We start from the raw sequence: 25,824 nt of genomic DNA on the forward strand, positions 1-25,824 counted from the left end.
CATTTGTAATAAGGTAGTTAACTACAAGGAATATGCAGTTTTTACGACCACTGCTTTAGACTAAATCATATTTGCGGGGGAAATAACTCACATTGTTCATAAATAAAAATGGCTTTTTCCGCATGTCAAAATTTAACTTATTTCATTCTTTCCTGTAAGTTGCAAAGCAGCTATTTTTGCTCCATCTTCAACATTAGCATCATTATAGTTTTATGTCATATTATACTCCCAAATCGTTTGTCTACTCACTTTACTAATTTCATGTCTAATAATTTTTGTGCAGCAAAACAGAATGCAACGTAAAAAAAAATAACATGGCGGTGTCACTTTTAAAATGAGAGAAATAAAATTATGATTAACCTTGCAAATGAAGTTAAAAAAAAGGTTAACTTTGTACTATATATGAATAAAGCTAAACAATGTAAAATTACTACATGAACAACCATACTATAGTTCTGATTCTGTGTTGAAACTGAAGAAGCTTTTTCGCTTTCAATTGTGTTCAGTGCGCATGCGTCGTCATTGCATGAGTTGCTATGGTGACAGCTGCTGTTTTAGAATTCTTTTTTTTTTTTCACTTTTAATTTTGTTACGCATTAGGTTGGTGAGTTTATTTCTTTTTACCAGCGTGTATTTTTAATGTTTTTACATAATAATTTTTGTGTCCTATTTACGATTAACTTATTCATAATTACTGTCTTTATAACGATTTTAATATGAATATGAATACTGAAGAAGGAAAAGAATTTTGTGACGTCTTAACAAACGTATATTTGGCTGGAGTTGGAGACCATTCCAGCCCTTTGGACGGCAAGAGAACAGTTGATGCAGCTTTTTCAACCCATGACTTGAAATGTTGTGGCGATTATGACCGTCTGTCCAGTGAAAAAAATTGACCAATGGGTAAATAGTGATCGCAATAGTCCGATCACAATTTTTTAGCTATTGTTCTTAAAGCAGGTTTTACATTACCTTTAAAATATACTAAGCCTTTTTTCTAGTTTAGTCTGTTTGTAGTTCGTTTTGCATCTATGTATTGTATTTTTTGCTTGAATATTGGATGAAGATTCGTCATCATAGAATCGAAGCTATAATATCTCTCTTCATGAGTCAGTATTTGTATTTTTTTTAAGTTGTTAATCTTTAGCTATTTATCCGTAAAGTAAGCGGTAAGTGCCAATATTTTTCTAAGAACACGCATTCCAAATCTGATTATTCTGACAAGACATCTAAAATCAGCGTAAATTTGTGATCGATAAGATGTTTTAAAGTTTGAAATATGATCCTGCCTTAAATTTGCAATTAAGTTGTCACCTACAGTAAACAATTCCTTTTCTTTTCAGATATTGTTGTTTTTGATAATTCGTTCAGTTGTTTCCATTCAAAGGAAATCTACTACAGAATACGTTTGATAAAGCCTAATGAAGAGAGTTCAAACCTTAATTAGATTGTTTTTTCTCTCCAATTTGTACAGATATCTCTCTGTATAAAATGATTATGTATTCAATGTTTATGAATTTAATATTTTTATTCAATATTGCGTATTCAATATTTTTTGTAAAAATAAATGTTGTGAATTCTTTAGTCTGAGTATCTTTTCAAGTGTATAAAAGTTGTGTTTTGAATATCCCACATAAAAATAGCGAATTTTTGCGAATATGTCATTTTCATAACTACTGCGTCTGGAGAAAAGTTATTTATAACGCTTTTTCTGTGAATAATAAGATATTTTCATAACTACTCTGAGTGCGCATATTCACAATGCTTTTTTGTGAATAATATGCAATTTTCATAGCTACTGGGAGTTTGCAAAAGTTATTCACAACTGTTAGGTCAAGCCAGCGCCCTATATGCTAAGTTTGAAAATGGCACAAAATGTCAATACGAAGAAAAGCCACTATTTTGTGCAAATAAAAAGCGTTTGTGGTCTAAGTTCTTAATATTTAAAATTACTCCAATGTTGCCTTATGTGGGCTCATAAAAATTAGTAAAATATGAATTCTGTAGTGTCATAAATGAGTGCTGAAGATCTGGCGTTTTATTACAAGTTTAACAATTAAAAATTCTTGAATTAACTAATATAAGTTTTTCATTCCATAGTATTTTCTGTACATTTTTTTACACTTTCATATGTTCAAGTTTCTAAGTTTTAGATTTTTTTCGCAGGTAAACAAAATGTAACCTACAGTTAAGTTAAGCAAAAGATGTAACGAAAAAAAACATACAATTTGCAACAATTTACGAAATTAAGAAATTACTCGTGTAAGTTCATAAATAAATATTAGCACTTTAAGATTTAACTATAGTTGTATTAATGAAAGTTGCAGAGTGGTCTACATGGTATTTTTTTATTGCAAGGTTTATAGTTAATAAATCTCGAAATTATTGGATGTTAAAAATTTTAACTCAATCGTGATCCCAAGATATTTTTCTACACCACTGTATTATTTAAACTTTTTGTCTTACAATTTTTGAGCATCAAAACAAAAGATCACGAAAAGTTGAACACTAAAAACAGCGATGGTTCTTGCGATTTTTTAGCAAGGAAATAAATTTTTTCTACTAACATTGAAAGAAATTTTAAGACTCTACTGGAGAGGCAGGTTATGTCACCAGTATCTCGTACCTTTAGCTACACCAATGGTGACATAAAAAACCAATATGCACTGGTAAGGTTGAAAAAGACTTTTAAATTTTAATGAAAATACATTGAGAAAGGAAATTATCTTTCACTCCGAAGTTAAGAATTATACCTGAAAAAAGCATAACAGGTGTTACAAAAAAAGACCATAGAATAGAAATTTAGTAATCTGAGTTAGTGCAGTTGCGCAACCTGCACAGTTCGGAATGATGATAAAAACGTGAAGTTTTGATGTTGTTGTTTTCTCTAAAGATATTCGGACAAGCCAAGCTCGCCAGCCATTGGCTCTTGCGAATTAATTCAGGATTGAGCAAATTTTCGTTTGATAAGGGTGAAAATACGATTTAGCTTACAAGGGAAACTAGGGAAGTGTGACTCGCCAATTTTGAAATAAACTAGTGGGATGTATGCCTTATGAGGAATAATTTTAGGGGGAAACATTCGTTTCGGCCCATAGAAGGTTCTGTGAGAGATAAAAAATAATTCAATATATGGAAAAATCGGTATTTTATTACTTTAATGCAGACTATTAGTTATTGCAATTGTCTCATACTCCAATTAATTTTGTCGTACATTCACGTACTGTATAATGCATATTTATTGTCAAAATTGATTTCGAAAATTTTATATATCTGTAGTTTTTCAGAAAAACCTGTTAGATCAATTTAAAAAAAAAATTTACATCAAATTTTTTAAATTTTTTTTCCAAAAAACTTTCCAAATTAATTGGAGTATGTAATTGCAAATCAATTAATTAATTAACAATTAATTAATAATTAATTAACAATTTATTAATAATTAATTAATTTTCTGATTAATTTATCAATTAGCAAATTAATTAATTGTCCAATTAATTACAAATTAATTGGATTATGAGACAATTACAATAACTAATAGTCTGCATTGAAGTAATAAAATACCGATTTTTCTATATATTCAATTATTTTTTATCTCTCACAGGACCTTCTATGGGCCGAAACGAATGTAAATTAATTTATTAATTAGCAAATTAATTAATTATCCAATTAATTACAAATCAATTGGATTATGAGACAATTACAATAACTAATAGTCTGCATTGAAGTAATAATATACCGATTTTTCTATACATTGAATTATTTTTTATCTCTCACAGAACCTTCTATGGGCCGAAACGAATGTTGCCCCCTAAAATTATTCCTCATAAGGCATACATCCCACTAATTTATTTAAAAATTGACGAGTCACACTTCCCTAGTTTCCCTTGTTAGAATCCCCTGGATAGATGGCAGCATCACTCATCCAATCGACCACTTCCACAATTTAGACATGGATCTGAAGGGGAAGGAAATTTTAGCCTAATTCATGTCCCCATGTAATTGCTCAGAGACCGACCAAAATTATTTTGTACCTACTGATCTTACGAGCAGGCACATCATACCTACTCGGGGTCTTGACTTTTTCTAAAGATCGTACCGCAGTTTCTCCGGAAGTCCGATATTCTAACCACTGGGCTAAAACGTTTTGACGATTCGATCGATTATGAATGACAAGAGAATGAATTACAAAACATAGCATAACAAAACCTTTGGGCAACATGAATTACAAAAGAAGCTCCCAATAGATTTTAATTAAAAATTCGGGCAAAGAGATTTTGGGTGTTTTTGGAAATCAAAGAGAATTCAGGGAGTGTGTCGAAGACCATCCTTTTTAAGATGCTTTTTATCAGTTTAAGAAGTCCTGGAAAGCAGATATCATTGAAAAATCTACAGATATTTATGGATGGCAGTAACCAATACACACACTCACGAACACCAAGAAAAAAGTTTTTAAGTGTCAGTTTAACTATAAAGATAGACCACCCAATCTATATCTAGTTATATTTAGGCAAAATGAAATGTGTTTGGTATTTTAGTTGGTATTATGTCTTAGCAAAATCCCCTCTAAATTAATCTAAGAAATTTAAGGCAAGAAATTTAAATAACTTAAGTTTATTGATCGTTAATTTGAATTTTTTATTAACGGTGATGCCAGTTGCTTACAAAAATAATTGAAACTAATATCATAAAATTTGTTACTTCTTAAAAAAGTATCATGAAACTTTCCTTATTATCACAGTGATCCGGTAATATAATATACACATTGAAATATGACATCTTTGGCATGGAAATTAATAGGGGTTTTTAAATCAAAGAAATTTCCATTTGTTTTTATTATAAGTTTGCTACAACTTGGATATTTTCAGCGGACTTCTGGGAGATCAAAACCACGATAATATGATTTGAAATATAATTTATTATTTTTTTTTTCATTTTTATAATTTAAAACATTTTAAAATAACATTCCACGTGGAACAGTAACCATTCCAAACTCGAACTGAGTTTAGTGTCAACAGTGAAATGCAAAAAATATTTATTTGCAGAACTGAATGTTGCAGATAATATGAGAGATAAATTTGACATTTTCCTTAAAAAATTAAATGTTATCATCACAATGATCTGGTAATACAATTATAGGAATTGAAATTGGGTTTGAAAATTATTTATGTGGATGCTAAATGACTTAAATTTCCACTTATTTTAATTATAAGTTAGCTACATAAGTAATATTTCTAGTGGACATCTAGGAAACCTGTGCTTTAAGTCAGAACCAAGGTAATACGATTTGAGTCATAGTTTATTCTTTTTTTTATATTTTAAAACATTTTAAAATAATATTACGTGTTGAACAGTAATCATTCCAAACTCGAACTGAGTTTAGTGTCAACAGTTAAACGCAAAAAATATTTTATTGCATAACTGCATATTGCAGATAATGTGAGAGATAAATTTAACATTTTCTTTAAAAAAATGAAATATTATCATCACAATGATTCTGTAATATAATTATATTCATTGATATTTGGGATGAAAACTGTTTATGTGGATGCTAAAGGAGTAAAATTTCCACTTATTTTAATCATAAGTTAGCTACATAAGTAAGATTTTTAGTGGATCTCTAGGAATATAGCGGACAATTTAAGAAAGCGAATTTTCCTCAAAAAAAAAATATATATAAATAACTGTAAGACTTTTCCAGTTCTTTGCCTTTAGGGAAAGACAAACTATTCATAGGTAATTACAGCGGCATTAAAATCCATTTCCTTTTATTGTATTTGAATTATGATGCTCAATTTTGACTATGGCATTGTTGCAAAAGGAATGGCTGTTCAAATAAATGAATTAACCAGTTTGTTTTCCTTGTTCATAAAATATTGATGTGTAATCCTCTATTTTATCACAAACCATTACAGTGGTTTGTATTTATTATAAACATCAGTTCAGTTGCACCTGCTAGGATATATAAATCAGGATCATTGCAGCTGTAAGATTTTTTGAACAGGGAAAAATATCTTAAACTTAACAACGAGATTCTGAAATTATAAATACAATTTTGATTTTTTAAAATTTATTTATTTAAAAACTATTAAAATAAAAGCTTAGAAGAAAGGATTTTGTGTTGAAAATATCATAGAACTACAACAGTAGCAAATGGTAAAATTTATTTTATTTCATTACATTTATTATGTTATTTTTAAGTTTATTTTAAAAGAATAAAAAGAAAGTATCTCTTCGAAACTTATATTTAGGTGATTCTCATCAAATAGGATAATGATCCTATTTGGTGAGAGATATGATATTACACTATAAAGTGATGAATTTTTGCTTAAATTTTAATTTATATAATCATAATATAATGATTTTATGCAGATGTTCACGTAATTAACAAACATGTATGTAAATGTAAACACAATTAAACATACATAATTGTTTAAGTTCAAAATGTAATTTTTCTGGCATGTCGCGAACAATATTTACGATAATTACTTACTTTAAAATTTGCCGCATTAATTTTCTTTTTTTTTTTTTTTTACATTTAAACTAATAAAAGCACTTCAAAAGTATGCGCACGAGGACTGATTTACAAATTATTTTGTATAATATAAGTTTTTCTGTCAATAGCTTGTATTTCACAGGAAAATTCGTAATTTTTCTGGCCGCTTGCTTCCCCCCGCCTATATGACCTATATGGTGCTAGAATTTATTTATTTAATTAAATTGCTTAGCCATTTTGACAGAACATTTTGCCAGTAAGAACGCGAAAGAAAATATCACTGATAATATCTATTTTAAGAGATTTTGAAAAGTAAGTATGCTGTCAATTTTCTGCCTTCTTTAAATCTTTAATAATTTTCAGATATGCATAATATACTTGAACGAGGGAGCTCTATCCACGGAATATTTATCTCCCCCTCAGGAACTTTTTTAGTATTGCAGAATTCTATAATAATGAAATATTATAACCACTTTATTATTATAGAATATATATGTATTGTGATTATATATCGTATATGAGCCGTGGTGGCTCAGGGGATAGAGCGTATTCGCCTTCCTATTAGATGAGCCGGGTTCGAATCAAAGTGATGGTTGGTGGTTTCGAATTCCGTACTCAACTCACACCAACCACAGAGCTGACGTAAAATATCCTCAGTGGTAGATGAATCATGGGTTAGAATCCCCTTGCCGTCAGATTTAGCGTTGGAGGTTTTCATGGATTTCCTCCGCATGTAGTGCAAAAGCGAGTAAGTTTCATCAAAAAGCTTTTCACGAAGGCTAGGTTGTGCCTATGCTTGATCTATGGGCTCCTTTGTCTTCTGGATTGGGTACAAAATAGCAAGCTAACTTTGCAAAAGAAACCGATCTGTGCAAAAGCAATTTCGTGGGTTCGGTTAGCTCAGCGAGCCGGAGTCGGGGAGTTGGAGAGTTAGTTCTATGTTATTCGTTAACTATATGCAGTACTAAGAATTCAAAATAATAACGTAATGCGATAACCATACTAAACACTAAGTAATGTAATTTGGTAACCATATTCGGTATAAAGCAAAATGTATTTCGGTCACCATATTTAACACTAAGCATTCGATGTAATTCGGCAACCATATTCAGAGCTAAGCATCCACTATAATAATCTAATTCGGTATTCATATTCAGTGCTAAGCATACTATGCAATTCGTTAACAATATTCAGAATTAAGCATTCAATGTAATTCGATGCAACGCAGAAGCGTTTTTCTGTCTAGCAATGATAACTAAAAAAGTGTTTTCACTTATGTCCTTCTATCTGAGATGTTATCAATATGCTGATACTTTGAGGACTCCTCTAATGATAAGAAAGCATTTATTTTTCCATTTTATCCTGTCAGACAAATAAGGAAAAGATACGGCAATCACGCAACTTGTTAGATGTTTAAATATTAAAAACAATTGATTTCAGTTATATTGTTTGACTTCTCCTTGTAGCTGTTGCTGTAAGTATTTTTAAATTATCCATTTCAAATTACTTATAAAGAAATTTTCATATGTGAAACACGCCAACTTTATTACAAACTCAAAACTGGTTTGTAAAAAATTTTTTCTCAAAAATTTTTTATCATTTCTTTTTTTTTACAAAATTACTTTTCTATTTATATAGTGTGAAACTTGTGATTTATAAAAAAAAAAAAAAAAGCTTCTTATTTGATTCGGTGTGCCCTGAAAAACCTATTGTACAAAACCTATATTTGTGTATTAAGTGATTAATACCACAATTCCTAGTATAACTATAACCATAACTAATTAGGAAGAGCCCCGGTGGCTCAGGGGATAGAGCGTTTGTCTCCCACACCCCAGGTTCGAATCCCTGAAGTAGCTGGTTGATATGATATTCTGCTCCCGGCTGGCATCGATTACAGTGCTGACGTAAAATATCCTCAGTGGTAGACAGATAATGGCTTAGAATCCCCTTGACGTTGAGCTAATCTTGAGAGGATTTCGTGTTTTTCCACCAAATGCAACGCAAATGCGGGTTAGTTTCATTGAAAATCTTTCACGATGTTCCAATGCTTGATCCAGGAGTTCCCTCTGTTCTCTGGGTAGGGGGTTGAACATTGATATTCGTGAACTCAGAATTGGTAGGCCTGTTTAAAGCCGGTTATAACATAAAATAAAATTTAGTTTATAGAGCCGTGGCAGGGCAAGGGATAGAGTGCTCATTTACCAATGAGGTGATCTAGGTTCGAATCCCAGCGATGGCTGGTCGATATAAATTCTGCATCCGACCGTAAGAATCTCCTCAGTAGTAGTCGAATAACAGGTTAGGATTCCCTTGACGTTAGGCTAATCATGGAAGGCTTTCGTGGTTTTCCTTTCCATGAAACGCAAGTGCGAGATAGTATCATTAAAAATTTATACTAGGTATCAATAACAAGTATAATATTTTTTTTAACAACGTTCGAAACAGAATGGAATCAAAATTTCTTTTGTACATAAGACAAAGAAATAGTTAAGAAAATGAAGAAAAAAAGCGTTAAAATAATATTGAATTAAATTTGATTAAATTTAGGCAACATCACTTAGCATGTGTAGTGTAAAATTAGCTATTCTGAAAAATTATATTGACTCGCCTTAAAGCTTCTTTTGTAGTAATTGAAAGCACATGGGACTTACATTTAACATTTACGCTTAAATTAGATGTTGGTATTATTTTCTTTAGTAGACGTTATTTAAGTTGATGCCTTATTTTATTAGATGCTTTGTTTTCATGCTTATGACTGCTTACTCGCTTGAGTTCTTTGTTGCCAACGCGGTAAAGGAATTTCATCAGTTTCTTTTTTTAACAATATACGTATTAGTGTTTTCTATAATAGGATAGTGTGATAGTAAGTAACGATAATGACAATAATTATAAAAAGCAGTCTTTGTTAGTTTTGTGAAATAGCTATAATAAAATTTGGTTGTCCATTTTTTTCAACTAATCTGTTTATTCGTAATATTTTGTGTATTAATAGTATTAAATTTCGTGAAATCAAGAAAATTTTTCAAAAAACATCCATCCAAAAAACTTACGAATTCCAAAATGCTTTCAAATTTTTAAAATATAAATAAAATGAAAAATCGAATAAAAATTAAAGAAACGGGTGTGCAACAATGTATGTATACTAAGTGCATTTTAAGACGCATTCTATCGAAATATGAAATTACCAAACAGTATGACATTAAACAACAACAAAAATAAAATGACATTAATAAAACTAATTTTTTTTTACGAACTAGAAAAAGAATTTGTACTTTTTTAAGGTTGAAAAGATAATTTAAATTTGAGTTATTCTATGCAACGAATGAAAGTGAAAGTCAATAAAACAAAAAAAGTTTGAAAGAGAGAAAAAGGAAATGGAACCTGTCCATTCAAGGCCATCGTGTTTCCTTCGCGTCATGGTCAGTTTTATTTTTTCTGTTCGTGATTGTAATGTAGTGAGTTCAAAGTTAGAATGCAATCACAACCTTCCGGTTTGACAAACAAAATCATGCAGCACAATCTGATTATTGCCTTTTCTAAACAAATGTATCTTAACTCTATCGTAAATTCTTAGCTCTCACGTTTTGCTCTCATTTGAACCATGTGCCATTCGATCTACCCTGGTATGTTGATATTTTGTTCTATTTTGCTATTTTAAAATAGCTTGACATATTAATACACACGTTGATTTTTTTAAACGTAAACATCTAAATAGTCTAATAAATTGTCTAAATAAAATGTGCGGTCAGATATTGAAAAATATTGTTTAAAATTTTTTATGATGTTGATAATTTCTTGGCCTATTTAAGACCTTAAAAAATAAGCTTGTATCAACAATTTCGGCCAAAAGCGTACTTTTGAAATAGTGAAATTTTTTTATTAACGTGATTCTTAAAACACATTATAATTATCTGGGATTTGTTTGAGTTAGATTTTCCGAAAAACGTTTTCTTTATCGCTCTTTTGCTATTTTACATAAAATATGTTTTTCTAACAACCAGTTGGCATCTCCTGAATTGTGTTTATTCACATAAAAAAGGTAAATATTGTTAGAAATAATTTTTGTAATTTGTTTTTCTGAAAAAAAATCGAATTTTATTTCGCTTAGCTTATTTGTTTTGTTTTCATTAGGACCATTCATATTTCCTTTCATCATATTCACCTGATGTATGAATGATTCGCAAAATTTTCTTGAAAAGATTATTTTAAAATCGTGTTAATATTTTTAAACAAGTGTTGAGTCAGCAAATGAAAATTATTTTTTTCCATTTAAATTTACGTAAAAATTTCGATTAGATTTTGAAAAAAAAATTTTGATCAAATTTTGTATTGTTTATATATTTTTTCAGCCTATTTAGGACATTGAATAGCTATTATATTATGCAATTAAGAAACATTTTATAACTTCAGAAGTGTTTAGATCATGCGATTTCTCATACATATCAGTGAAGTTTGCAGCTTTTAGAGGTTTGAGGGACCAACAACAAATTACGAACGTAAAATATTGTTTTTGATCACCCTAAAGAAATTAAAAAGAATTTGTAACTTGTATCAATTATTTTATTTATTATATACAATGCTTGCCCAAAATTTCGTAAGGTTAGCTTAAATATTTATGGAAGTATAAACATTTTTATAAAAAACTATTGTTTCGTCTTATTATTTTTTTGCTATAATGTTAAAAGTATTCAATAAAACTAAACAAATTTTTAGGTCAATTTAAAAAAACAAATTTTTTTTTTTTTTTAAAATTTGAAAAAAAAAAATTTGCTGAAAACTGTGCAATAAATAAGCAATTAAAGTAGAATCGTATTTCGCAACTAATAAAAATAATCCGATTTGAATATCTTAAAAATTTAAAAAGCTTCAAGTAATTTTCTAGGTAGTTTTTGTACTTTTTAAGAGAAGCTCAAAATGATAAATATTATTTCGTACCATAAGGCAAAATTTAAAAAAATGATATTACCTTACAATAAAGGTGTGTACACTGAAATGTTATTGTACTAGGAAGGAAAATTTGAGAAAGAAAATACACTTTTATGGGGGATGATTCTTTAAAATATTGTAGTTTACTTATAACGTGATCCCTTAACAACAATTTATAATCGTTTGAAACTGAATTTGATCGTCTAAAAATACATTTTTTTAATTGTTCGTTTGCAATTTTACATAAAATAAAACGTTTTTCTAATAACCTGACATCTCTCGTTTAGATCTTGTTCTCATAAAAGAGGTAAATAATTTTTAAATATTTATTATAATATTTTTTTCTGAACAGACAAATTTTATTATTTTGTTCTTTCGTTTTGGTTTCATATGAACTATTTACATTTCCTGCCAACCCATCTTCCCTGAAATGAGGATAATTTGCTTTAGTTCTAGAAAAAAAAGCCATTTAAAAATCGTTTTGGCAATTTAAATGAGCGTTGATTTAACAGAAAAAAAACATATTGGTTAAATTCCAAAAAAAAGAAAAGAAATTCACGAGTTCATATGATGTTTATCTATTTTACTACTTGATGTTATCTATTAACTACAACGGCTATTATATTAAGTTTGTGTCATCAATTTTTTTCAATATTTACCTAAAATGATGTAATTTCCTTTCAAAGGCGATTTTTCAATAACTTTTTATAATCGTCTGAAAAACGTTTTCTTAATCATTCGTTTGATATTTAACATTAAAAAAAGTCTTCTAAAAAGTTTTTTAATATCTTTTATTTCGAGTTTATTTGCATGTAAGAGGTAAATAAGTGTATAAATAACTTTCATAATTTATTTTTCAAAACAAATGAGTTTTACTTCCCTTTTTATCTCATATTTTGCTTTTATTTGGTTCATGTGCATTTCTTTTCATCAAATCTACACCGAAATGATATTTTTTCCCTCTACTATTTAGAAAAAAGTTGTTTGTTGACATTTTCATGAATTGTTGATTCGTGTTTACATATAAATTTTTTTTTATCTCAAAATGTTTTCGACACTTTTTATCTAAATTTACTTAAAAAGTCGGTCAGGTTTTGAAAAAAGTTGTTTACGACTTATTTTGATACTTTCTCTTAATTCCTTTGGCGCAGAATTTTTATTAAACATATTTTTCTTACTTTTTTCATTATTTCATATTAATTTAGGTCAAAATAAGTGAGAAGCATTATATTTAGCATTTTAATAATTAAAGGTTATGAAATACAGCATGAAAGACGGGTGTTTTTTCTGTGTTAAGGAAATTCTTTCAAACATGGTTTACTTTTAAACAATTTTTTCAATTTGTCCTTATTTGTGGTTATTTAGATCTCAGAAAAACAGCTATTTATCATTTAAATTTCTTTAATTTACCATATCAATTATTGATAAATTTTTGAATATAAATTAATTTTTTTTCTTCCAACTACAAAACTAAATAAAATTCATAAAAACTTTATTTTGGATTTTATATTTTAGTACAAATATAATTCCAATAATCTATCAGATTTTTCTAGTAACTATTAATTAGACTGTTTCCTATAAATGAAAAATACTAAAATATATTTTTGCTTGTAATCAGAGCTTCAGAAAAAAAATATATAAAAGGGATGCCTGTGTTAGATCTGTGTCAAAGAGTTAAATTGTTTTTGAGCGTTGTTACCTGAATACACGTATGTATCTAAATATACATACGTTAGAACGTTTTTATCTAAATATACGTAAGAATGTAAGGTCAGGTTAAAAAAAATTGAAATGAGATTTTATTTTTATTTTTGGATTGTTTTAAAATATTATAGTTTTTATTTAACTCTGATACCTTAATAACACCTTATAATCGTTTGAAAAACGTTCTCAATCGTTCGTTTGTTAATTTACTTAACAAAATATCTTTGTTTTATTAATATTTTGCCGTTTTGAAAATTCAACCAAACAGAAGTAACCAACTTTACAAATAAATAATTAGTCCAGTTAGCGAATATTGAAAATCACAAAAAGGTAATCGTTTTTAAATATTTTCCAGTTACTTTTTATACTCGACAGCTTTTATTTTTGATACTTAAGTCCTATTTGGGTTTAACGAGGACTATGATTTAACATGCTGGTCAAATTCTGAGTCAAATTACGGTAAAAAAATACGGGCACCCTTACTGCGGGATCCGTAAAGTTCATGTTCTTGTGAAATGTAATTCTATTTCACACTTTCTTTTTTTCAGTGATATTCTTTTAATTTCAACGATTCACTGATTTTTGCAGTAAATATTACTATAAAAATTACGGTATGTCAGAATTTTTGTTCCTTAAAATTTTACGGTAAAAATTATTGGCACCCTGAGTGTTGGTACTTTTTACCGTAATTTGATCCTTAATTTTTACAGTGTACGCTCTCGTTATAAACGAACTTTAATGAATTTCATGACAAGTATATTTTGTCAAAATACCTCGAGATACGTTTTTGATTATATGGTTTGAAATAGCAAGAAAATTAATGTTATTGATTCCATTTTTGCTTAAAAACAAAAAAAGTATAAGTTCACATGAGCACCGGTATTCAGCCCAGATTTCAAGCGTGATAAGTCATCATAAAAAAATTCAAAATAAAAACAAGTTGTTATATAATTATGTAGAACATTTGTTAAAAAACACTAGCTTTATTTCTTTTTAAATTTCAGAAAAAAAAACTTTTACATTGAAGTAATTATAAACATCTGCGAAGAAAATTTCTCCTAAAAGTGAGTGATATTTGAGTTTGTGTTAATTATTGGAAAAACACTTATCTATGGGCAAAATAGAAAATTCAATATCCTGAATATCCTAGGATTTTCACGTACTAGGACATAATATTATTGTTAACGTAAGTTACAAAATCAGGCTCAAAAAAGTCTTCATACATACATAAACAAACATTTAAAAAGTCGCATAGGTAAAATCCTAGCAGAGCCTCCTCTTGGCGACTTTTTGAAATCTCGCCAAGTTGGCGATTATTACTGGGATCAACGTTGATTTTTGATTTAAAAAAAAAAAAAAAAAAAAAAAACAATTTCAATTATTACAAATTTCGGCAATTTCAACCGGTACCGCACAAAATTAAATTAAAAAATGAAATAATAACGGTAATTAATAACATTACTGTTAAAAAATTAAATACCAACAATGATTCTAAAAGAAGTTATCAGAAGCATAAATGGCGATAAAATAAACCCTTTTACCTCATTTCTAACGAAATCCAACTTTCGCGTAGGTATACATATCAAATAACCAATCAGGTTTAAGAATTTTGGTGGTGTGATCGGAAGTTCAAAATTATCTCCCCGAAATATTTTCCGGAAACCTAGTTTGGCGTTTCAAAAACTTTCTTGGCGAGATTTTAAACAAAATCGCCACGGGGTGGACCATTCTAGGATCCACCCAGTCGTATATTTAAAAATTGACTTTTCCCGAAGTATTAGACCGATTTTGTGCAAATTTTGCATTTAACATTTAAGATTACATTCTATAAATTTATTTAAAATGTTGTACATGTTAAAATTCAATTTCTTCATGTAAAATATTGTATAATATTAATGCTAAAATATTGTTTTTAAATATCTGCACACTGTTGAATCACTGTGAGTATTCGGAAAGGTTTAAAAAAACTGCTCTAAATTTTTATCAAGCGTTGTTTTTTGCAAGCACTTTTTCTCAAACTAATTGTTTAAAAGTGATTAGATTCACGCTATAAAGTTTTCCTGTTAAAATTTCATAAGAAATAGATATAATATTTATTACTGATTTTATAATTAGTAATAAAAAGGAAATTCTATTCCATATTTTTAATAATTAACATTAATAGTATCTTTATTTCAGTATGTTTTAGAATTTTATTTATTTATAGCTTATGCAATAAATTAAAATAAAGAATGCCAATTACATATAAATTTTATTGAAAAAAGCTATCAAATTCTCCCGGTTTACAGTCGATAACAGTCAGGTTACATTGACCTGTGTGCCATTTGGCTTAAAATATCTTTACGTTCTGCCATTATTCAATTACAGGAACTTTAGTACTCCTACATAAAGAATGAATTCAGACCGATAAAAGAAAAACTTTACAGAATGCTTCAATTGAATAAGACTAACAATTCAAACATTATCTAATATGCAATATCATCTTCAGGGTCAAAAATTGAGCTATTTTAACGTTATCTTTTATTGACGCGTCTGGAGTTGAAAAATAAGATATCTGAAAATGAGACTTAGGTTCTAATCCAACTTTCTGAATGAATATCGTAGTCTGTATATTTCATAATATTTATTTACATTTACTCCCCTGACCATGACCTATTTGTTAATTATTTGCTCCTAGACTAATAAGTCTCAATAACACTATAAAGTCTCAATACTTAATTCGAAAATGAATAGAAGATTTATTTATTTTTTCGTCTTAGTTGATTAGAGCAAATTAAATTTACAATTGATGATATTACTTCGGCAAACATTCTCCATTTCTAACTGAAATTGAACATAGTTCTTTGAGAAAGGTAAATTTCTTTATATTTTTATTCTTATTTCATAATTATATATATATATATATATATATATATATATATATATATATATATATATATATATATATATATCGAAGTTAAAAATGCGAAGAATACATGGAAATAAATTTATAAATTTTTTAAAGAGAAGAAGGAAAATTATTAATAAATAAAATATATTTAAAATTTAAAGGAACTGTATTGATATATTTTGCTTTGTTAATATTTATACAATATTAGAAAGCACTCTTCTTTGCGGATCTAATCGTGTGAGCTGATGACGAGATTATATGTTTTCCTTACTTTGCCTTCCGACATTTTGATTTGTAATTTTTTTAAAACTTTTTAATATATTTTAATGGATATTTTATTTATTAATAATTTTTCTTCTTCTCTATAAAAAATGTATCCATTGGTATTCTTTTTCGAATTTTAAACTTATTTTATGGGTTCTATGTACTTGCAGATTATGTGCAGTAAACAAAACTTATTGTTAATTTCCTTAATTTTTTTTCCGTTAATATCTCTTTTCTTTTTTGTCTTTATTGTGTATTTAACGATGTTTTTAAAATATCGTTAATTTAATATCTGATTTTATGTATGTATGATTATTTATGAGCTATCATATTTTATTTGAATATTATTAATTTAGTTCATATTTACATGCAATTAAATTTTAAGCTTATCTCTTTACAAGGATATCACAAGCGATTAAAAATGTAAAAAGTGTTGATTAATAAAAAGCAAAATATCTGTTAAACGAAATTAAAATTCACAATTTTCTTACTTTTATCTCTCAGTTTAGTATTGAAAGTAAAATTGTTAAATATGAATAATTTACAATGCTTCAATTAGTTAGTTTTAGTTTTAAAATGAAAAATTTATAATGTATGTTTTGTGGTAGTTATGATTAATTAATTTAATAAATAAAAACGAATTTAGTTTTTACCACTTTTTACATATTTAGTTGCTTGGGGCATCCCTGTATATGTTTCGGCTGGTAATAATTTAACACCGTTTGTATTATTTTTTAACGATTTGATCAACATTTTATAGGCACGGTGGCTCAAGGGGTAGAGGTTTTAATGTCAGTGTATTTAGGAATTCGAGAACTTATGGGTATTACTCGTAATACTCATAAGGCTCTTGTTTGATATTTATCGTTGTTTATAATACTCACGATATCATCGTATTGGATAACTATCATTATCGACAGTACCAAATTTGATATTCTTGTCAATAATGTCCTTGATACCATCGTATTCGATGACTATCGTTATGAATAATGCGCGCTATAGTACTATATTGATTCTATATCGTCGTTAATTATTGTTTTATACTCGCGACATCCCTTTATTATCTCTAACTTAATGTTTTCTATAATTATCACGATATTATCGTTTAATCGATATTTATCGTGCGATATATCATTTTCAATCTATTGTGAACCAAAATCAGGAATTCAAAACCTTATGGATACTACTCTTAATCGTACTATGTTTGATATTTATCGTTGTCTATAATACCCACGATATCATCTTATTTGATAATTATCATTATCGACAGTACGAAATTTTATATTTTTGTCGATTATGTCCCTAATACCATCGTATTCGATAGCTATCGTTATCAATAATACTGACTATACTATATTAATTCTAAATCGTCGTCAATTATTGCTTCATACTCGCGATATCCTTTTATTATCTCTAATTTAATGTTGTCAATAATTACTCGCGACATCCTTTTATTATCTCTAATTTAATGTTGTCGATAATTACTCGCGACATCCTTTTATTATCTCTAAATTAATGTTGTCGATAATTATCGCGATATTATTATTTAATCGATATTTATCATTCGATATAACATTTTCAATATATTGTGAACAAAAATTTAGAAATATCGTTACTTTCTTTGGTTAAAATGCATCAATCTTTTACGGTGCATTAATATACCACACTACTCTAAGGTTCTTCAACTTTTCTGTTCACTTATCATCAAATCTTATTTTCGTTCATTGCTGCAAATGATTACTTTTAAGTTCAAAGACATGAAATAACGAATGTTTTGATGAGATAAATTTTCAATCGCATGATCAAATGTGTTTTTGTTTCAAAGAAACAAGATATCAAAAAGAAAATTTGAAAAAAGAAAAAAAGACATAAGATTATGATATAACTATGATCTTCCACAAAATTATGCGTAATCGAACACGACATCGTGCACGACAAAGTTAACAACGAAATGTTGTCCCCTATGAGGTTTCAAACATGAATTTAGAACTCATAGAATGTTAGAGCATCGATAGTTTTTAAACCCTTTAAATATCTTGTTGATGGAATTCTTATGCATATTTATTGAAATTTTTATTAAGTAAAACTGTTTACTTAATCAAACATGCAAGAACAGAAACTATTCAGGTGGAAAAAATCGATATGTTTTGAATGCTCGAAAGCAGGCGTTCTTATTCAAGATTTACCAGACGTGAGGGAGAAAAACAAAACATATTGAAAAAATAGAACATAACGTGGCCAACGAAGAAAAAGGAAAATAAAATAAAGGTGAAAAATAAAGCTAGAAAAACTGCGGTAACCGAGAAAGGCAAATCAGGGGAGGCTGCTTTTCCAGGTGGTTGGTGTGAAAATCATTTCATTAACTAGGGAATCTGTATTCATGTGAATGAAACAAGATTCCAGAATATCAAGGTGAGCTGATTTGACCATTGGAGGAAAGAATTTTGGTGTTATCGAAGTTGAAATTATTCTCAAGGTTCAAACTATGCCCTCAATAATTATTCATCATATTTTGTTATCTTTTTACGACTTATATTTGTAACCTCTCTTTTTTATTACACTTTTAACAATCATTCTAAAAAGTACATTAGTAAAAGGGGTAATTACAAAATAAACGATGCAAAAAATATGACAAAATTTTCTTAAATAACTATTGGTTCGAAGAAAAACTAATTATTCAGGTATCCGGAAAAAAATATTAATCCGATATCTGAAAAAATTATTTTAAAAAATTTGCTAAAATTTGCATCCAACTAAAATTGTCAGAATTCCTTAGGGCGCACTCAAATAATTTTGTACAGTGATCAAAATAAAGAAGATATCACTTAAATTAACCTTTGTTCAAATGAACGAATTTTCACGCACTGACTGCCAATCTGAATAGTTCAAAAGGTTGATCTCACAATAATTAGCGCTAACTATTAATTGAATTACAGAATCAGGCATAAAAACCTTTCTCTGAATAAACAAACTTTTTTTGACAGATTTGGATTTTTGGCTATCAAAATATGGGATGACTAGAAAATATGGCCCCAACGGTTTAGGCAGGACAGCGGTTGAAGTTTCTGGCCCTTTAATATTAAATTAACTTTTTAAGTATTTCGCTATAGCTCGGGAAATTTTTAAACGTATCAATAATTTTTTTCAAGCAATATAAAATTCCTTTGTCCAAATATAATTCTATGTAAAAAAGATTTTAATAATTATTTGTTATTATTGTATTACTTAATTTAACAAGAATCTAAAGATTTTTGTGTTATGAGGTAAGCAAATTTTTATTTAATTTTAAACTGCGTGATTTTAAATGACAAAGTACAAAATTTGAACCTAACCAATCAACATATGATATGAAGGTTTAAAAATACAAGTTTTTCGAAATTTATATCTCAGAAACTATTCGACCAACTTCGCTCAAATTGAGTATTTCGTTATTTGAACTTGCATAATTAAAAATGGTTTCAAAATTTATGTGCTTCATGAATTAAAATTTTTTTGAGCGTTATGGAATAAAATATTAAATAATTGTTAAAATTTGTTTCTTACAATGGACTTTTTTAGATAAACATTATTCTTATATTATATTTCTATTTTTATGCTACAAATATTTTATATTAAACATTATTAATCTCGATTCTCTTCATTAGTTCCTGAAATGTGGTAAAGTATTCAAAAAGTGAAATTATCATTAAGGGGGCATAAACTTTAAACTGCTGTCCCAACTAAAATATGAGGGCCATATTTTTCAAGAGTGCTACTACCCCCCTCCCCTTATTTTCATAGCCAAACATCCAAATGCGTTAAAGAAAATGCACGTCTTTTCAGAGAAAGCATGTTTTTGTGTCTGATTCCGTAACTTAGCATAATTTAATTAGCATATTTGAGGTTCATATCTTTGAAAAATTAGGGTTAGCACATAGTTTGTGAAAATCCAATCATAAGAACAAAAGTTATTTGGGGTGATGCCTTTTTATTTTTCGCATTTTGCATTTTAGCTGAGCACTGCGAATATCAGAAACCGCAGCTTATCAAGTACAAATCCGGTCATTGAATCATAAGTTATTCAAGACATTTTATTTTTATTTTATGTCTACACTTCTCCTTTAACTACATGAAATGACAGGTTATCAATAAAATGTCGACTAAAATAGCCGATGCGATGCAAATGATAAAAACAGTTCTGTCAATTCATCTCTTATTGTTATTTTCTAGAAAATAGATAAAATCTACAAGAAGAAAAAAAACAAAACTTTACGATAATATGCTATCGTTCAAAGTTGAAAGTCACGAAATATTACATAAACTTTGTTTTGTCCTAAAGTATTGTTGTTGAGTTAAAAAAGTCATTTTGAAATTTATTTTCAAAATACGCCTAATTGATTTCCTTGACTCTTTTTTAAAATGACTTTGACTTTTACAGGTTAAAGACTAAACTAATGAAGTGAAAAACCATGACTTGGCTGGAACAACTTAGTACTGAAGAACAAAATGCCATCGAAGAGGTAATTTTTTTGAAAAAAAATTTCATTTTAGAAATATATATATGTATATTATGAATATAATTATTTTAAATTTTATACAGGGTCTTAAAGACTATAGTGTAATTCATTCAAATTTGGAATGAAGATTCAAATCTTAATTCAAATTCAAATTTGGAAGAGAAGAGGTAGTCGGGTAATAAAAATAAAAACTATAATTTTCTAAAATTTCGAAGTTTATGTGCTTCTCACAATGACAATCATATCAGATTGCATCGAATTACAAGATATTTGCTTTTGTAATTGTTTTTTATTTCCCCTTACTGCTTTACATCTTTTTGGTTTTTCCTATTTTAAAGTAGATTCAATTTTAGATTAAATTTTATCATTGTTTTATAGCTTTTTCGCCCCCATTATCACTATCTAAATATATAAGAGATTTCTCCTTGAACGTTTTTCTTATTTCTATTTGACAATTTTATCATACCTTCAATCTACTTTTATTTATCTCTTAGTTAGATAGCAATTTGTTTAAACTTAATGTACATAATCATAACTAGTTAAACGTCTTCCTGGTGAAAATTGTTAACTAATCTTAAGTACATAGTTTGTCCTCACCAAACAATAGAATTACAGGTTTTCATGCTGATACGTTAAATCAAGCTATTTAAAAAGATTTGTGTGGACTAAATTGCTCTTTTATTTTACGAAATTTTCAATTATGCAATTCACATAATTTTTATCCAATACATAGTTCTGCGAAATTTCCTCTAACCTAATCTCACATAGTAGGTATATTTTTTGCTAATAGCGTTAGAGTTATTTTTCCGAGAAAATCATTAATTTAGGATGCATTCATACATTAATTTGATTCTTTAAAACAAAGATTGTAAATAAACATACACGTAGAACAGAGCAAATATTTAGACAAATTGGAACTAGACTTAACAGAATTGAAGCTGATAGAAACTATTTAATAGAGTTTACAAAGACTTAAAATATAAACATTCTTCTTATACAAGCAAAGATATTCATTCAGGGAACTTTTTTAGTTTCAGTATATGGGCAAATCTCTAGAACCTTTAACTTTTTGATAAAAAAAATAAAAAAAAATATATAGGCACACTATTTTAAACCTCCAGGATTGTTTGAAAATGTATGAAATATCAGAAAATAATCGTGAACATCGAAAATTTCGATGCCCTTATAAGTATAAACAAAAAATTAAAATTTTTGAATTTTCCTTATTTACCCTTTATTTCTCATCAAAAATTATTAGTATCATAAATGAATTGAAAAATTTTAATATTAAGTTAAATTGTTATAAAATGTATAAAAAGGCCTACTTCAATTATTTTCAGTCAAAAAATATTTTCAATTAATAAAACATAGGGAAAAACTAAGTTCTGATATGTTAAATTCAATTACTTAATCCTGTGGTTACGGTTTGACAGGGTTACGGTCTGGACAACCTAGGGAATAGATCGAAAACTTTTCTCAGATGCAACGCAATGATGCACATAACGCAGAAAATAAATTGGGCAATGACAAACGTGTGATCAAAGTTTTGATTGATTTTAACATTTACTTTTTAGATCTGCGTCATCGTTACTGCTACCTCACCGAATGACAGTTTGGGATAAATTCGATTAATTTATAATTACTGCAAATAAAAATATTCATCTATAATAATGATACAAGTTTGTTCTACTTTAAATAAGCTTTTGGAATATCACTAACATAGAACTCGCAGAATTGGATTGTATACCTTTTTTTTCAATTTTCGATGGTTACGGTTTGACGTGCCAAAATTTCGCGACAAACTTTAAGTGTTTGCAAACGTCAATATTTACGAAAAATATCATTCAAGAAAATACTATAGTACAGCTGATGCACTTAATTATGTTTTTAGTGATTTTCAGTTTTTTTTTAAACAGAATACATATTGAAAAAAATAAATAAAAAGTATGTTAAACTCTCTAAGCGACACTCATGAAAAGTCGTCCAACGTAGGATTGAAGTAAGAAATGAAAGCCAAAATCAAGTTACTCGAGATCAAAACTGTACGTATCTTAAAGTTAGTAATGCATAGTTACTCCTGTAATTTTATTAGAATTAATTTTCCCTTATTATGTTATATATTTATAAGAAAAGTTTGAAGACACCATAGGTTAAAGGTTCTAGAGATTTGCCCATATGTATAAAATCGCCGATAACAACAACTAACTCTCGCCCATTTGTATTCAACTGAAATCGATCGTCAGACGATATCCAAAGCGTGCCAACATTGGTGTTTTTGGAAGCTAAAATATTTAACGGATGGTGTGAAAGCGCGTGATCTTGGTGTAAACCATTATACGAGTTTAAGATTTATTTACACTCTTTAAATTGTATATGAAATCTCTATTTGGTGCTAACTTACCAAAGAATGTTCCTTCATAAAATTTTTTGGTTTGTTGAACATTAAGCTAGAAGAGATTATACACCACAGTTTTAATAGTGCACCAAACAAATTTAAATTGGAATTTTATCTTTTAAAATTGTAATTTCATATTTTACCTTAATTTTATCTTAATACAATTGTTTGGTTTGTTCAACGTTAAACTCGAAGAGATTATTAACTACAGATTTAAAAGAGCACCATACAAATTTAAATTGTAATTTTATCTTTTTAAATTGCAATTTTGTCTTTTTAAATTGTAATTTTATCTTTTTAAGTTGTAATTTTATCTTTTTAAATTGTAATATTATCTTTTTTCTTAATTTTATCTGATACAATTTTTTGGTTACAGATTAATATTGACAATAGATTTAATAGACTAAAGATTTAATAGTGCACCATATAATTTTAAATTGTAATTTTATCTTTTTAAATTGTAATTTTATCTTTTATCTTAATAAAATTTTTTGGTTTGTTCAACATTAAACTCGAAGAGATTATACACTGCAGATTTAACAGTGCACTGCACCATACAATTTTAAATTGTAATTGTAATTTTATATTTTTAGTTGAAAAGACGGACTATTCATGATTTGACACCCAAATTATTAGAAGATCCAAGCTTGTTTTATCGCTTTTTGAAAGGTAAGTAAAAAGAAACTTAATGTTTCCACTTTCAATTCTTTTTTTCCCTCTTGAAACTGTGCGTTTTGATATTTTTATCCGGCCTTCCTCAATGGCAATTCGTCAGATCTCGATAGTGGTTTTGTTTTCACTTTGTTTGAATACTTATTTGGAACTCTTAATATGCATTCATTTTCATGAATACATTTCATACAATGCATTCATGAATACATTTTTCACTTTATTTTTAAGAAAGATCCTAAAAATATATTATGAAGGCAGTGATTATGAAAATTTGTTATAAAATATCAAATTTGTGGCAGAATTCGTGATAAACTACATTCATAATATGATTTAAGAATTCGTAATATAATTCGCTGAATTATAAGGGCAGTTATTATCTATGGCTTTTGGCAATCTCTGCCATACATAGATACTTTTAAAATTCTTTTTAAATATGTAGATTCATTAGAACTTACTCAATAAGAATCGTTAATCAGTATTTAACTCCTTAACGATCTGTTAATTTTCAAGAAAACTGTCATAAAAGTGGCTATTTTTTTGGCTTTTGTATTTGTGTTATGCATTTGATTAGTGCTGACATCTAGTTTGAAATAAACTATCTACAATTACTTTAAAAATATCCTGGTACTGCCATCTGGTGTGTAAAATGATAAATAAAATGTTTTCCAGGCAAAGGAAATGAATTAGTTACATTCTTATTGTCACGTTACTACTGAACACTCCAGCCCGGAAATACCACGGGAGCGAGAAGGATGGGGTTAAAAGAGGAGGAACAAATTGACGATTAAAAGCAATACATTCAAAATTTTAAAGGTATTTCTAATCAGCCAACATCTCAAGAATCAGTGCCGAAACTTTCGTCTTATGAATACGAAAAAGTTGTCAAAATCAGTTTTGAAAATATATGATATGAATGAAACTATATTGAAAATATATACTCAATCAGTGTCTTAAGCTTTTAAACAGCTCGCATAACAGTAATAATGCAGTGTTTCAATAAAAAGTTACGTATATAATCCCTGAATGGAATACATTTCTACCCGTTCCAAATTGCTATGATCGTCTTAATTTTTGAACTGTTGCCAACACAACAATATTCATCATAAAGTGAAGCTCAATGTTGTTGTAGTTCATTTACGCCGCACTCGAGCTGCATAATGGGCTATTGGCGACGGTCTGGGAAACATCCCTGAGGATGATCCGAAGACATGCCATCGCAATTTTAAGCCTCTGCAGAGGGATGACACATCTGCTTCGGTAGTCCGACGACCTGCACGCGAAGTCGAGCGTTTTATGGTAGAACAGTTTAACGAGGACCGATAACGTGCACCCTCTGTCCGAGGCTGATCCGAGTGGTCACCCACCTACACACTGACCGCAGCCAGTGATGCTTGACTTCGGTGATCTGCTGGGAACCGTGTCTTAACGATCAGTCCACTGCGGGACGAGGCTCAATGTATACGTGATGTTTATATGACGAACTTAGTTTTATTATTTAATTTCCAAAACAATTGCTTGCTAACTCAGCATCAATTATCATAGCATTAAAGTGAAGAGCAACGGGTATATGGCATTTATATAGTAACTCATATTTCTCTGTTGAAAGTCTTTACAGTTGTTTAAACTTTAAATAGTTTCCAATATAGCTGCAATAATCTTCGCACATGTGATATTCATACATTTTTGTCTGCTCCAAATTCATTTAATTGATCAGCTATTATCACAGTAGTTCTATCAAGATCAACTCATATGAGAGATTTTGCGACTGTCTAACTGTCTATATTATGTCTACTTTATAACTGTCTAAATTTCTTGCTACAATCATATAGTTGTTAATTATTACTATAATCATAATTTTACAGTATATCAGAAGCCAGGAGAAATTTTTGCCAGTAACATGAAGCAATATTTCTTTTTTCAATTTCTATTCAGTTCTCATCATATCAAAAACAATCGAAACATTTCAGTAAAGAATAGTGTAGTA

At 28.4% G+C, this 25,824-nt stretch overlaps 2 protein-coding genes across 12 annotated transcripts in view; both read left to right on the top strand.

The window, feature by feature from the left end:
* Positions 1-1,582, top strand: part of LOC107449332 (SEC14-like protein 2) — a 57,148-nt gene extending 55,566 nt beyond the window's left edge. For all 4 annotated transcript variants that reach the window (XM_087168324.1, XM_087168323.1, XM_087168321.1 and 1 more), the window contains one exon: positions 1,344-1,582. In XM_087168324.1, the coding sequence (XP_087024450.1) occupies positions 1,344-1,447 (104 nt within the window). In that variant the 3' untranslated portion in view covers positions 1,448-1,582. The remainder of the gene's footprint in view (positions 1-1,343) is intronic.
* A 4,322-nt stretch (positions 1,583-5,904) lies between these two features.
* LOC107445081 (SEC14-like protein 2) overlaps positions 5,905-25,824 on the top strand; it is a 40,912-nt gene continuing 20,992 nt past the window's right edge. Inside the window, exons 1-4 of one of the 8 annotated variants that reach the window (XM_087168336.1) lie at positions 9,992-10,116; positions 11,707-11,726; positions 20,695-20,776; positions 23,762-23,837. In XM_087168336.1, coding sequence (XP_087024462.1) covers positions 20,726-20,776; positions 23,762-23,837 — 127 coding nt within the window. In that variant the 5' untranslated portion in view covers positions 9,992-10,116; positions 11,707-11,726; positions 20,695-20,725. Of the gene's footprint in view, positions 6,154-7,827; positions 7,968-9,878; positions 10,533-11,706; positions 11,727-14,126; positions 14,188-15,693; positions 15,976-20,542; positions 20,608-20,694; positions 20,777-23,761; positions 23,838-25,824 lie in introns of those variants that run through there. The other 7 variants (XM_087168335.1, XM_087168334.1, XM_043054518.3 and 4 more) reach the window with 7 other exon arrangements.

Source organism: Parasteatoda tepidariorum, chromosome 7 (genome assembly GCF_982258835.1).
Source record: "Parasteatoda tepidariorum strain Cologne lab strain chromosome 7, Ptep-v5.0, whole genome shotgun sequence".
NCBI lineage: Eukaryota > Metazoa > Arthropoda > Arachnida > Araneae > Theridiidae > Parasteatoda > Parasteatoda tepidariorum.